Consider the following 13,898-nt stretch of genomic DNA (forward strand, 5'->3'; position numbering starts at 1 on the left):
CACATAATGAGGTGTTTTGAGTGGGATGGAACAATGTTGTTTTCCTGAACAAAAATGTGATGGGGATTTTATGTGCAAACAAAATCATAACAGATGAAGAACGGCTTTCTTTTTTAAAATATTTTTACATGAATTCAAACATAAGAATTTCCTGAATGCTGGTCAAGTTTTACATGAAGCTCACATGCACAAAAAACAGCCATTTAGTATTAAATTCATATTTTCCTTCTATCAATAAATAAATAAATATATACAAATCTCTCAGTAAGGTGAAGCAATTTAGCTTATGCACAAAACAAACTGGGGGCAGATTTTTCTTGATGATGGAAGAGAAAGGTTTAACCATAAAAACTATACACCTGCACAACATTACACTAGACTGTTATATGTTAAAAAAAATGGACTAACAATTATAAATCATGATTCTTCTAATGAAACCTGTGCCTTGATGGGGCATCCATGGACTGTGTAACCCAGTATGTTTGTTAAAAAAGAATAAACCTGTTGAACTTTCATCTGGCACAGTTCATCGACTGAGACACTTCATCAGCCAATGATCTTGTTGTGGTTGCGTCCCCATGACAACGCAACCCATAGCTTCAACACATCTCTGAATCTGGCAGATGCTGAAGGTGAATTGTGCTTCAAAGATTACACTAGACTAAATAAATAGATTTAACGCATATTTTTGCATAGTTTCTTTCCCATATGATTACCGAAATAGGTACAATGAGGTACAAAAATAGAGGCAAGCGGGCCTTTGCGGTGGCTGCCTCTAATCTCTGGAGCGGCTTACTTATTCATATAAGGACGTAGAAACTTTTAAGGCGCTCCTGAAGACCCTCCTCTTCTCGTTGGCTTTCAATTCGAGTTGAGGTTGACACTTTGCCTCGCTCTTGTTTTGTATAACACTTCTTATATTACCATTATGACAATTGTTTTCTTTTATTCCTCTTTGTTATTTAACTTTTATATTTATTTATTTTGGTACTTTAAGCTTCTTAATTACCATGGTCAGCTTTGTTTTTAAAAAAATGTACGGTGCAAATAAAGTTTGACTTGACTTTGACAATGAGGAAAGTATTTTGTTTATCTAACCCCAAATCTTAAATTTGCCTGAAAGGCCTTGTACGGCATACATCACCCTGTATCCTTAGACCCTTGATTCAGATAAGGATAGCTCCCAAAATAAACCTTTAATGAGACATTAAGGAAGAGATTTCAGAAAGATCATGACAGGGATACCTCCTCCAAGACGCATGCAATAAATGTACACATGAAATTAGGTCCTGTGTGATATGCAAGATCCACATCTGTGTATAAAAGGCATGTCAAATTGTCTAAAATGACTGCAAACCTTCATATTTCTTTCCACTCTTCTGCAAATAGAGGATAGGTCCATAATTTTTCCAAATAATCAAATTAAGAAGAAAATCAGTCAAAGTCTTGCAGCAATGAAAAGTTGTTGAAAAGGACAAAGGACATAAAATGTGGCTATATGGATCCAGCGCTGTTACCGACAGAGCATTGCATCCTGGGAAGAAAGACAATATGCCCACTGCACGTCTGAGCCTGCTTCGCTTCAGCATTATCCTGTGGCCCCAACTCTGAAGGCCAGATGGAAGTTGACAGAGCGTGGGACAGCTGCAAGGCCCATCGCTATGTGGTAAATGTGTGCTGAAATAGCCAAATTAATGGAAGGGGCTCAAGTCCAAACCAGGGTTCAATACCGGGCTACATTTTAGTGCTATGAGCTGTCATCCAGTTAGGCAGACAGACATCAATATTTACTGCTGCCATGGCACAGCGACAGGCAAAAAAAGAGGGGGCGGTGGCAGCCATCTTGGTACCTCTCACTTTCAAGGGTTACTTTAAGCCAGTTTCAGGGAAATCCCCCTTTCTGTGGCACTTTGGTGCACCACCTTGGGATTTTTATTTCTTAGAAAGAGAAGGAGGCCTGAATGTGATGTAGTCTTGCGTATGTAGAACTCAACATATAGAAAGTAAGCATATTCTGTCAGATTTTATCATCTACAGTAGCGAACATATGTTGATTTAAAAATTTGAAAAAAATATAGATATGTAGTATACATTTATGTGTACATGAATACATTATTTTCTACTTTCATTTGGTTATTTAAGGCATGAATCTGAACCACTTGAATTGTGCACCTGTAATAAAATTGAGAATGTTACACTTAAATGTTTCACAGATAAACAGAAAGATATAGAGAGCTATTTATGGATCCTCGCACATGGATATAAAAGGTAAGACCTGTTGCCTTGAATCATATTTCTCTTGACTTGCAGATTCATGGGCCTCATAGCTGCTTTTCAGGGAAGACACTTTTTCTGCCTCATGAGCCCAAAAGAGTTTCCCCTGGTTGCCATGGTGACTCCGCTTCTGTATACCTCACAAAACCTTTGTGCGCCCCTCTCGGCCTCTCCGCCTACTGGGTTTAGCAGATCTTCTCCTTCTGCTCAGGGAAACTTCAATTACCGGCAACACTTTTTCTACCACCGCCAGGCCTATTATGGTCAAATGAGACGCAATAGCAGGCAGGGAACAGCATCTCCTCCCCTGTAAATCTGAGAGCGTTGTCTCATGCTCAGGGTGCTGTGACAAGACGAGGTCGAGGGGTCGCACCTCCAGGTGATGTGTTTCCATAAGGCCATGCAGAGGAAATGCACATATATGGTGTGGTCTTTATTTATTGCCAGCTATTTTACTGGATGACTGCAGACTCCCCTCCTTCTGCAAGCTCTAAAGCAGTGTGTGCCTCTTTATAAAAAAAATAAATAAAAAAAAGTTGGATTAAAGAGCCTTGGATCTTTTAAGAACATTATGATTTTATCTGCCATATGTAAACAGAAAACAGTTAAAATGTGATTGTGTGGGGTTTTGAGTATACTCAGTGACAGTTCTGCTGAAAATACCACTGCCACTACCCAAAGCAGTAATCTGAGAGCGTTTAACTTCAAATGGTTGAGAGGTCTGGATTTTGTAAGATGAGCTTGACAGTTAGTAACACAAAAGGATTGTATGTTTTAGTGGGCTGCTGAACAGAACAGGAAATCAGGGATGATTCTGCAGCCTTAAACATGTTTCCTATGCAGACAGTGACGGGGGTGGGGGTTTTGGGGCATAACACCAACACAAACAAAGGTTTATCTGGAAGCTTGACATCCAGCCTGGGGTCCCCACACTGTGTCTCTACAACTACAGCCCTGTTTCTTTTAATGAACTCACACGCATTAACTGAAAGGGAATGAGAGAGCGTTTAATAGAAGAGACCAGACTGGGCTCTGCACTTGGTCCTTCATAGCCTAATATGATTCTTTAATGGGGAAAGCTTCATTTGTCACCACGGGAGCATTAGGGAAAAGGTCCAAACACCTTCTGCTTGTCTTCATTCATTTAAACACAGGCATCTGAAATGTTTTTAAAAAAGCCTTGTGAACTTAGCGACTACTTTAAAGGTACACTATGTAGGATTTGTCATTCAAAATTGACACCTCCTCCTCCAAAAGAGAGAGAGCAGTGTTGGTCGAGTGAGCTATAGAATAAAAGAAGAGAGCGAACAACCCTGGCGAGAACAATTAACCAGATAAATAAGATGTTATTTTATGATTGTTTCTAAAGCACAAATACCTCTATAGCACACCTCTGCACACCTCTGTACAACCCTACAGGAAGGTGCAGAGCTTCTTCCTGTCTGCTGTGGCCTTTCTGCTCTTTGTGTGTGAAGTTCAGCCCAGTCCTCAGTCAAGCAGACACACAAACCATGACATAGAGACTGAGAACAGAGCAGAGCAGAGGACAAAAACGGAGACAGTGGTGTGTGCTGGTGGCTAAACTACCAGTCCTGACCTCAAACATGGCTTGGAGCACGAAGGTTGACACCCAGAAATGACTCGAACACAGCAGAGTCTCTGCAGATAAATGCATTACTTTTTACATTGTTTTTTTGTAAAATTCCTGCAAAGTATTTTACACTAACAATGGGCAAAGTGTAAAGTGAAAGGGTTTACCTATAGTGACAAACTCTGCAGTTAATGTCAGATTTATGGAGTTATCAGTTATTTCCCTCCAGTCTGTCCTTTTTCCTCTTGTCTGCTGGAAAAGCGCCAGGATACAGGTACATTTTTTCTCACGTTGAAACATTTGAACTTGTTGATTCACGCTGCCCGGGGCAAATATGCGTCTACTTGCATCTTTGCGTTGACAAAATGGATGAATGCATGGAGATCTAACATGAACCTGTTGTCTATATCCAGAAACATAAATGGCTCCGTGTACACCATCCTGCCACGAATTTTAGAGTCTGAGCAGTGCTGAAGTAGAGACTGAGAAAAGTAAAAACTATTATCCATCCAGACTGGCCCATCAGCAGGCAGCCCCGAGGGGAGTATGCATTCTCCCTGACAATAAAAGAAGCCAGGTGCCTGTTCACTCGTGGCCGACACTATAAACACCATTCTCGCTGCAGTAAATGTCAGGCATAGGTAGGCACTGCACACCGCACACATGACTCACACTATTGTATACAGACTCCCAAGACGCTATCTATCTTCTTCAGACCTTCTTTGACCCAGGAATGGCCCTGCTGCTTCCTTCCTTTAAGGGTAAGCCTTGATGCTGACACTTTCCCCTCTTCTCCAGTGTCAGACTGCAGGATTTGTGTGCTTGAGATTCTTGACAAGTGTCCCCCTCAAGGCTCTGTCCTAGTAGTTTTTCACATTAAGTCAATTACCACAGAGTATATTTGTTTTTGTAAACTGCACTGCTATGATGAATCATGAGAAAGCAGCTTCCTCCCACAAACTGCAGGGTCTAGTTTGCTCAGATGAACGTCGTCCAACATTGTGGTCAGATCAAACACTGTCTCTTGTGTAGGACTAAAGTTTAGAATTGGGTGTCCAAAAAGATCCCCACTTCCTTTTTCCCATGTCACGTCCTACTCCTATAGGCTGACCCTCAGCTACTCAGCGCCAAGTAGTACTGAACCACATGATCTCTGTGGTTAGACTCACTAGCTTAAAAATGAGCTTTGATGAAACCAAGCTGCAGTGTGTTTGTGTAGTTTGATGCGAACTGTCAGGCATTAATGCATGCAAAATTAATGTTCTGCAGTGATCTCTGCCAGACAGCTTCTGGCTGATGATACAACTTTGCCCCCATCTGAGGTGGTGATGATGTCACACTTGAAATTGTGTTATTAATTTCACCAACACCAGAGGGCACTGTTGTTGAGGACTTCAGAAAAATGAATGAGGAAGATGAGTATAATCTTACATTAAACAGGTGACTAGGATTTCTATTAACACATCACAGATTATGGGGGTGTAATGTGATGTGATTTTTGATTTGCTGGATTACATAATTCATAAACAAAAGGCAATATTTAAAATCGTTATCTTAATATATACTGTATGTATGTATGTAGATGTGACTTGGTTCCACCAGATCCCTCTGAATAGAAAATTATTATATTATTATTACTATCAAAATGGTTTATAAGCTGGGTGCAATTTATCAAAATGTCTTGGATGCATCCAACTAAAGAAACTAAATCCAAATATTCTTCTTTCTTTTTTTTTTGCTGCTGGATCATGACCTGTTCCTTTTATTTGGCAGCAGAACAGGGTTGCTGCTGCTGCTGCTTCAGTTTTTGTTGTTTAGACAGATGGTTACTTGTCTGAAAATACAATCTATCATTCCAGGGTAGTGGAGAAAATCTGTTCACTTCTGTATTTCCAAATGGTTGCGTTAGACCACATATTTTGTCAATTATTCTCAGTTTGAGAGAGCAAAGTATGTGTCGTCTTTCTGAAATATTGAACACTCTTGGAACTGCTATGATTTATTATATAATAAGATTTTAAGGTGACAACAGAAGCTGAGTTAATAGACCTTTTTACAGCAGATATTTTTGACTTGTCATAGTAGGAAAAGCACAAGTGGATTAATAATATTATCAGTGGCTTAGTTCCATCTAAAGCCAAGCCAGTGAGCCATCATGCACATTATCAAATGATACTAAATTGGATACAGTCCTTATTTTTATTTATTTAGCACACCAGTGCTTTCCCAGTTGTTTCATCCTCATACCAAACTGTAATCCACAATGCAGTTTTGTTTATAGAGTATGATAGTATCTATCACATGTCTACAACATTTTTAGCTCGTTAATTTAGCAGGTTTAGCCGGTTAGAAGGTCAAAAGGTGTTTGAAACAGTAGACACCTTTTTCCACACCAGACTTTTTATCTAGCCACAGTAGAGATGAATAACATTCATGATGGCTCCAGTAGGGTATGACAGTGCTACAGTGATCATAATGTACACAACTAGGACCCGGAAACTGAAGCAGATAAATGGAGGCTGACCCCATATTGGTTTATTTATGTGCACGGGTTAAAATCAAACAAATACATACAAACAACAAGAAAAAAATCAATGTGCAAGGAGAGGAAAGAAACCAATTAAGCTAATTGATTTCCTCTGCTTAAGACCTACATAAACATCAAGAAAAATAGATAATAAAAGCATGTTGAAAAAGAAAAGTCATAAATGTGGACCTCTGTCTGATTGGAAATTGACCACTGGTTGGCAGGATTAGATGATTATTAGATGATTAGAATTACTTTTAATATATTACCTGAAATTATCTGGAATATTTCCCTCTTTGAATTGTATCTTATAGCTATAAAGTAGCCTACATATGTGGAAAATGTTAATATCTAAGATTGTCAGAAGTTACACCAAGATTGTACAACCAGCACAGCTCCCAGTAAACCTCACAACATATCTATCCCTTTCTATCTATCCATCAATCTATCAATCTATCTATCTATCTATCTATCTATCTATCTATCTATCTATCTATCTATCTATCTATCTATCTATCTATCTATCTATCTATCTATCTATCTATCTAACCCTATCTATATTCACTTCCATCTGTGCAATAACAATCAAACTCTCAAAGGTATATTATCCCCCAACACTAATATTACTCATGCACATAATATTAACTACTATTTTACTATATTCTTTAGGTTACTACTATTGTTTTTATTGCTTTTGTACTTATTATTTATTGTTATTTATTCTTTTTTCTGTCCACTTTGCTGCTGCAATAATGCAAATTCCCCCATTGTGGGACTAATTAAGGAATATCTTATCTCATCTTATCTTATCTCAAGTAAGGTGTTCACAAAAGTCCATGTATTTAAAAAAAAAAGTGTGATCTCAGTTTGGAAAAGATGCCCTGTATCTCCTGTTAAATCATTTCCAACACTTATGATGCTCATTATGTTAAAATCCAAGGTCCATTTTTAGCCCTTTAATCCCCAAATCTTCTCAACACACATGATTACACCTTTTACAGCAGCTTCACAGTCCAGAGACACTTCTGTAAAATGGAGGTAGAGCAAGAGCAGCTGTCGCAAATCTCCTGCCACAAAGCGGTGTGACGTGTCGTGCAGCAGCCCCTGATGTTCGGCTTGTGAAACCCCGTCGGTCTCTCCGTACGGCACCCTAGCTGAAGACGGTATGTTCTTCAGCCTGATCCGCTAAAAACGACCAAAAATACACACATTAATCTGTTTTTCTAACATAATATTGTGCCCTGTGTGTTTCAGAAACATGCCAGCCAAAGGTCCCCTGCAGTCTGTCCAGGTTTTTGGACGTAAAGTAAGTAAAATAATAGGATTTATTCCACATGTGGTACTGTGGCCACCATGTATGTGTAGCAAACGCATGCTAAGCTAACGTAGCTAACAAGAAGCGGCAGCGTGTCGTCTTTTTACACTTATATGCCAAACAATAAACTTTAATGTGGATATATATAGTTCAAATGTGTTCTGTAACTGCTTTGAATGTCTATTTCTGGTCTATATGATTGTTAATCACGTGTTAGACGCTGTGTATTGGCTCTATGCTAATGTAGCTAAATAGCCTGGTTGATGGTGTACAGGCAGTGGATGACAAACTAGATATTGAACTTAAATACGGATTGCTTTCTTAAATTATGTGATCCATGATGTTCATATTGTCCAATAAATGAGTTGGCATCAGCTAGAAGGTTGTGATGAAGCCAGGATTTAAGGCTCATTCATTTTGACTTGACATATCTGTTGTAACTCACTTCAATCCATATATCAGCCACTTTAAACATATTTCTGTTTATTTTTTGTTTGTCAATAGAAAACCGCCACAGCAGTTGCCCACTGCAAAAGGGGGAATGGCCTGATCAAGGTGAACGGCAGACCCCTGGAGATGGTGGAGCCTGCCACCCTCCAGTACAAGGTGAGAGAGGGTGTCCACATCAGGGGTGCACATGTCTGGTTGATAGAAGGCAGGTAGTGGTGCATTATTTATTGAATGGGTCAGTTCAGAGAAAGGATGAGCATGGGGTAAGTGTCAGTGTTGCACATCTCAAGACTACAAGGAGTGGAGGCCTACTGTTGTATCTGAAAGTATTATACAAGATGGGTTATTTTAAATGAATACTGTGGATGGTAGCATATGTCAGAATATATGTCCACCTGAAGCTAGTAAGGCTTCAGTACTATTACCCCAGCATACAACAGTATAAATAGTAATAATAATATCTTAATATATAGCAGCTTTCAGACAATAAATGTAACTCAAATTGCTTTACAGCAGAAATACATTACATACACCAAGTGCTTCACATTAAAAGGAGCATAGAGCAATGTCAAAATAATAGGAAGAGAGGAAATAACAACAGTAATGTAATATAATATTTAAAAAAAAAAAAAATATAGTACATAGTAAAAGTTGTTAAAAATGAAATAAGTTTCAAAATAGATGTGCAGTAGTGACTGATAGAAAAGCTAATTGAAAGCTGAAGTGAAGAGATTAGTTTTAAGCTTTCTCTTAAAAATATATATTGAACTGGCTTCTCTATCTATTGGTAGTTGAATAGTTTTTGAGCTGTGATTGACAAAGGCTGCATCGCCGATTTTCTTTCTACTGTTGCTGGAAATGGTCAGTCTTTCTGTCTTGATGTTTTTGAAGATGTATGTTTGACATTATATGCTCTCTTTTCAGCTTCTGGAGCCCGTGCTGCTGCTGGGCAAGGAGCGTTTTGCTGGAGTTGACATCAGAGTCAGAGTGAAGGGTGGTGGACATGTCGCACAGATCTATGGTAAGCAGAAGAGTTGTTTTTTCTCTTTTCAGTCATGAATTTATGCTTAATATGTACGTATCAGCATTCAGTTTGTTTATTATTTCACATTTATTTAATCATATGTTTTTCCCCTCTTCCAGCCATCCGTCAGTCCATCTCCAAAGCCCTCGTTGCATACTACCAGAAGTGTAAGTATTACAATCAGGTTTAGTGTGTAAATATCACACTACTTACGATTTGGAAAATGTTTCAACTACATGAAAATGTGAGAAGAAGTAGATGATCTGCATTTCAGGGCAATAGATGTATATATTTTTGTGGAAGATACAGCTGAGATGTTTTCTTGGTCTAATGGATAAGTTTCTTACTAAAACGAATAATTACCTGTATGTGCTGTATGAAGGATTTAAGTTTAGAATTTTCTGTACTGTGAATAGTGACATCAAATCAGTCAAAACTAAATGTATGTACTGTGATCACACTGAAGGTCATGAACAGTACAAAGATAAACATAAAGAATGAGAATATGACATGAGCTTTAAAGCTACATATGTGCTCCACATACACTGGGATGGGGGTCAAATGTGTACATTTTTAAGTGACTTCTTGTCCTTAAAGAAACTCCCTTCTTGGGACAATTTCTAAACAATGCAACTGATCACAATTTGGAAAAAGTAGGCCACTTATTTTGGATTTTTACCTGGGTTATATAATAAGTATTTTATAAGTTCATTACATGTTTTTATCAGAGCTCAATGAAAAAGGAACCATGTTTTCAGCTAGGATGTGACAATGTGATACATGGTACTCGATGCAGGCTGCATTTTGTAGAGACAGAAGTATAGAAAATGTATTAACACTTTGGACAGAACGATGGGCTTGTATAATAACCTGAAGTTTTTCCCCCCCTGTAGATGTGGATGAGGCCTCCAAGAAGGAGATCAAGGACATCCTGATCCAGTACGACAGGACCCTGCTGGTTGCCGACCCTCGTCGCTGCGAGTCCAAGAAGTTCGGTGGACCTGGAGCCCGTGCCCGCTACCAGAAGTCCTACCGTTAATTGCCCTGTACATTTTCATAATAAATTGGAGGAACAGAGAACTTCACTTTGTCTCAAGTTGTCTCAAGTTTTCATTTATAAACTGTAAAAATGGATAGTAGTTCAGCAAGCATGAATAGCTTGAGTTGGAATTGCTGTATTAAAGTACAATACACTGTCATCTCATTAGGTCTCGATTATAGTTCAAAGACATGCATTTGGTGGTAAACTACATATTTCCCTTTGGCTTGGTGTGTTGAAAATATAAAATTGGATAACTAACTGGTAAAGTTAGTAAGTAAATTAAAAAGATTTTTACAGAACAACACTAATCAGTTAGGATGATAATGAGCATTGTATGTGTGCTGTATTGGGGAATTACTTTATTTGTTTTAAAGTAAACTGAGTACAAATAAGTGTCTTAAAGAACAATGAGCAACACAATCTCATCCTTAAATCAGTCTGACGTAGCTCCAACTGAACTTGACCCATTGACAAAAATGTGATCATGAAATAAGTGAATTGATTCAAGTTAAAGTAAACACTTTAGAAGTAGCATTTCAACTTTTTCAGTTGTCTATAATGAAATATTTAATTGGTTGCGGTATTTTGCAAGCATAAGGACAGATGTTAACACTTATTTCCAGTATAGGTAGTTGGGTATTTTTTCATATACTATTTAAAATCTATTATTATTTAATTTTCCAAATAGCTACACATTAAGAATTTAATTGAGTTTTCAACATGCTCTTTACTCTATATGTGATTTTAGTCTTACAAACTAACACTGTGTACAGTTGTGCGTTTGGTCAGTTATCGACTATATTTTGCCAACAGCTTGCCGTAGTTTTTCATTTTATAATGGCCCAATTTTACCAGCAGAGGGAGCTGTAAGACAGTTAATGAACAATACAAACGCATTTCCCCTCACAAGCAGCCATTAGAAAATGTTTCCAACTGGCCTGCTGTCATTTCAGAAAGAGTCTGACTGTCCCACTGTCAAGACAAACATGATTTATGAATATAAAACATGTCAGAATTCCAAACTTTAGTCTATTTTCTGCCAAAATGCCTTCAAGTAAAGTATATAAATCTACTTGCTTGGGGAAACAACTGATTTAGCAGAATCTGGCAACAGTGCCTATGCTGAATGTGCTTGGTTTAGCTCGATAATAAATATAAACATGTCATTCAGAGAATGCAAATGTTGACTATAATTCAATGCATGGGCTGGCTCTTTTATTAAAAATCATAACAGGCAATGGGTTCCACTGCTGATTTCACTCAACTGCATTCAGGTGTGTGAACATCTAAAATGAAAATGCACTCAATGTGCCAGAATTGCAGATTGTGATTATACTGGTTGTTAGAGGAGGGTTTTTATTGTAAATTATATGTTTTCAGTCTTCTCTACTCTGGTAAATATACCTTCAAACTCTCAACACATTCTTCTCAAATACATCCAGGTTCACATTTTCTCTCCAAATTGCTGTCATTCTTTCCAAAATTTCTGTTGATGGCTTGTTACTGCTATCTATCTTTTTTGTTTCTCCCAGCGCAGATGCACAAACACGCCACTCCGCCCCATCAACAGGAGCGTGATGAGGTGAGCTGAGCTGAGCTGAGGCCCAGATGTTGTTGGCCTCTCTGTGGGCAGCCAGCAGCAGCCGTTCCCGCTCGGTGAGCTCCCGGGGGGGATCAGACCTGTTTACAGCCCTCCAATAATCAACACAGCAGGGAAGCCCACTCCCCACTGCTACTGTTGTTTACTACTGTTTATTTTCTGCCCCTGCCTGCCGCCTCACCTCTAAAGGCCATAATGGTACACCGATGACATATTCTGTGCCTGTGGAAATGTTTTTTCTGTAGCACGTAATAAGGGCTGACAACAGGGACTAATGTTGGGAATAGGGGTAGAAAGACAAGAAGAAAAAAGCAGTGTCAAAATTGATCTTTGTGTCTGTTTTTCTGTCTATAATGGCAAAATTACTCTCCATCTATGTTTCCACAAGAATTATTTATATATGTCATGGTTGAAGGTCAGAATAGATCATGTCATAAAAGGAAAACCGATATTTTTTTATAATTGAAATTAAAATCACACAATAACACATCTTAAAGCTTTTGAACCTGCATGCAACCTGTATTCAATAATAAATTATACATTTAACTTTATATATCATGTTTTTATTATATATTTCTGAAATTTACTTCTATTTAAACAGGTATATCATGTTAATTAGGTCACCAGGAACCACTTTCTAATAAGCCAAACTCTATAATAGTGTTGTAATTGATGCCTTAAGGTTAAAAAACAATATACAGATGCTTTATAAACAAGTTATAAGCCATTATTGAGAAACGTCAAACATTACACTTACTTTGTGTTTTTAGCTCTTTCGTTCATCAGGTAGGCCTCTCCAGCGGACCATTTGACCTCTGACATTCTGGAAAAAGGGCAATCCATTTATTTACTTTTGTTTTACATTTACTACTGCAGATGTGATGGATCTCTGTAAAAACCTGATTAACATGTGTAACTGGTTTTGTTACCCTTCATTATTCACTTATTAGCATTTATAAGTGCAGACTTAATGGCTTATTTGAATATAAGAAAGTCATTCAGCAGCAACCTGGCAACATAAAAGTAGTTATCCTCAATAAACTATTTATTTACCATGAATAAAGCCAGAAAGTACAACATATAAACCTTTTATAAATGTTACTTTATGAGAAAGTGGCACCAGCAACCAATTACTAGATTTCTTGTGAAGGAAATATATGTATAGCCATGGGAAATGAAGCATAACATATTTAAGGATAGGTGCAACATGTTGGCTCCAGTGTTGTTTTGCTGCAACTTAAAAACTGATTTCTCTTGTAATTACTGCGTAAGATGTATTTCTTTGTGGCACACACCCATTCACACACACACACACACACACACACACACACACACACACACACACACACACACACACACACACACACACACACACACACACACACACACACACACACACACACACACACACACACACACACACACACACTGATTCTAGCACCTGCCTTTCCTCTGTTAACACCTCTGCACCTCTAGCTCTCTTAATCACACAAACACTGAGGTGTTAGGCCAGGATGCATTTTGTCATCACTTGCACTTCATCCCCACCTCTCTTAACAACACCTATATGAACGCACATACTGCAGTCAACTCATGAAAGCATATGAATATATGAATGCCCGCCGTATAGGCCTGTAGTGATTCATTTAGTCTGTCAGCATCATCTCTGCGGAATAAAATAGAGAGAAAAAAGGAGGGATGTTCATTAACATATATTGACCACTGCCCTCCTTCTCCTCCTCCTCCTCCTCCTCCCTGCAGCGGTCTACTCCTCGTCAAGCCTCATTGCCCTGAATGAGTAAACAACAATTGGTCGAGGGTGCCAGCGGCTGAGGATCAGGGGACAGTAGCAGGCAGCAACAAATGTTGGCTTCAATGGGAAGGAAGCTGAGCCAAGTGACGTGCCGCTGTTTGGGCCTGAAAGTGATAATGAGGGAGTAGCAGCTTATCTGTTACATTGTCCTTGAGAGGAGGTGATCTCTACGAGCGTGCCTGTGTGCATCTGAAAGAAGGAAGATGTCTCCTTTGAGATAAAAGCTGGGTCATTGAAAACTTTCATCTCCCTTGCCAATTTA

General features: G+C 38.5%; 1 protein-coding gene across 1 annotated transcript; it reads left to right on the plus strand.

The window, feature by feature from the left end:
• Nucleotides 1–7,646: 7,646 nt before the first annotated feature.
• Nucleotides 7,647–10,266, plus strand: rps16 (ribosomal protein S16). The gene is made up of 5 exons (XM_062443604.1): nucleotides 7,647–7,698; nucleotides 8,212–8,313; nucleotides 9,082–9,178; nucleotides 9,301–9,348; nucleotides 10,075–10,266. The coding sequence occupies exons 1-5, from the start codon at nucleotides 7,651–7,653 to the stop codon at nucleotides 10,218–10,220; spliced, it is 441 nt and encodes a 146-aa protein (XP_062299588.1). The 5' UTR covers nucleotides 7,647–7,650; the 3' UTR covers nucleotides 10,221–10,266.
• The last annotated feature ends 3,632 nt before the right edge of the window (nucleotides 10,267–13,898 follow it).

Source organism: Scomber scombrus, chromosome 22 (assembly GCF_963691925.1).
Source record: "Scomber scombrus chromosome 22, fScoSco1.1, whole genome shotgun sequence".
NCBI classification, from domain to species: domain Eukaryota; kingdom Metazoa; phylum Chordata; class Actinopteri; order Scombriformes; family Scombridae; genus Scomber; species Scomber scombrus.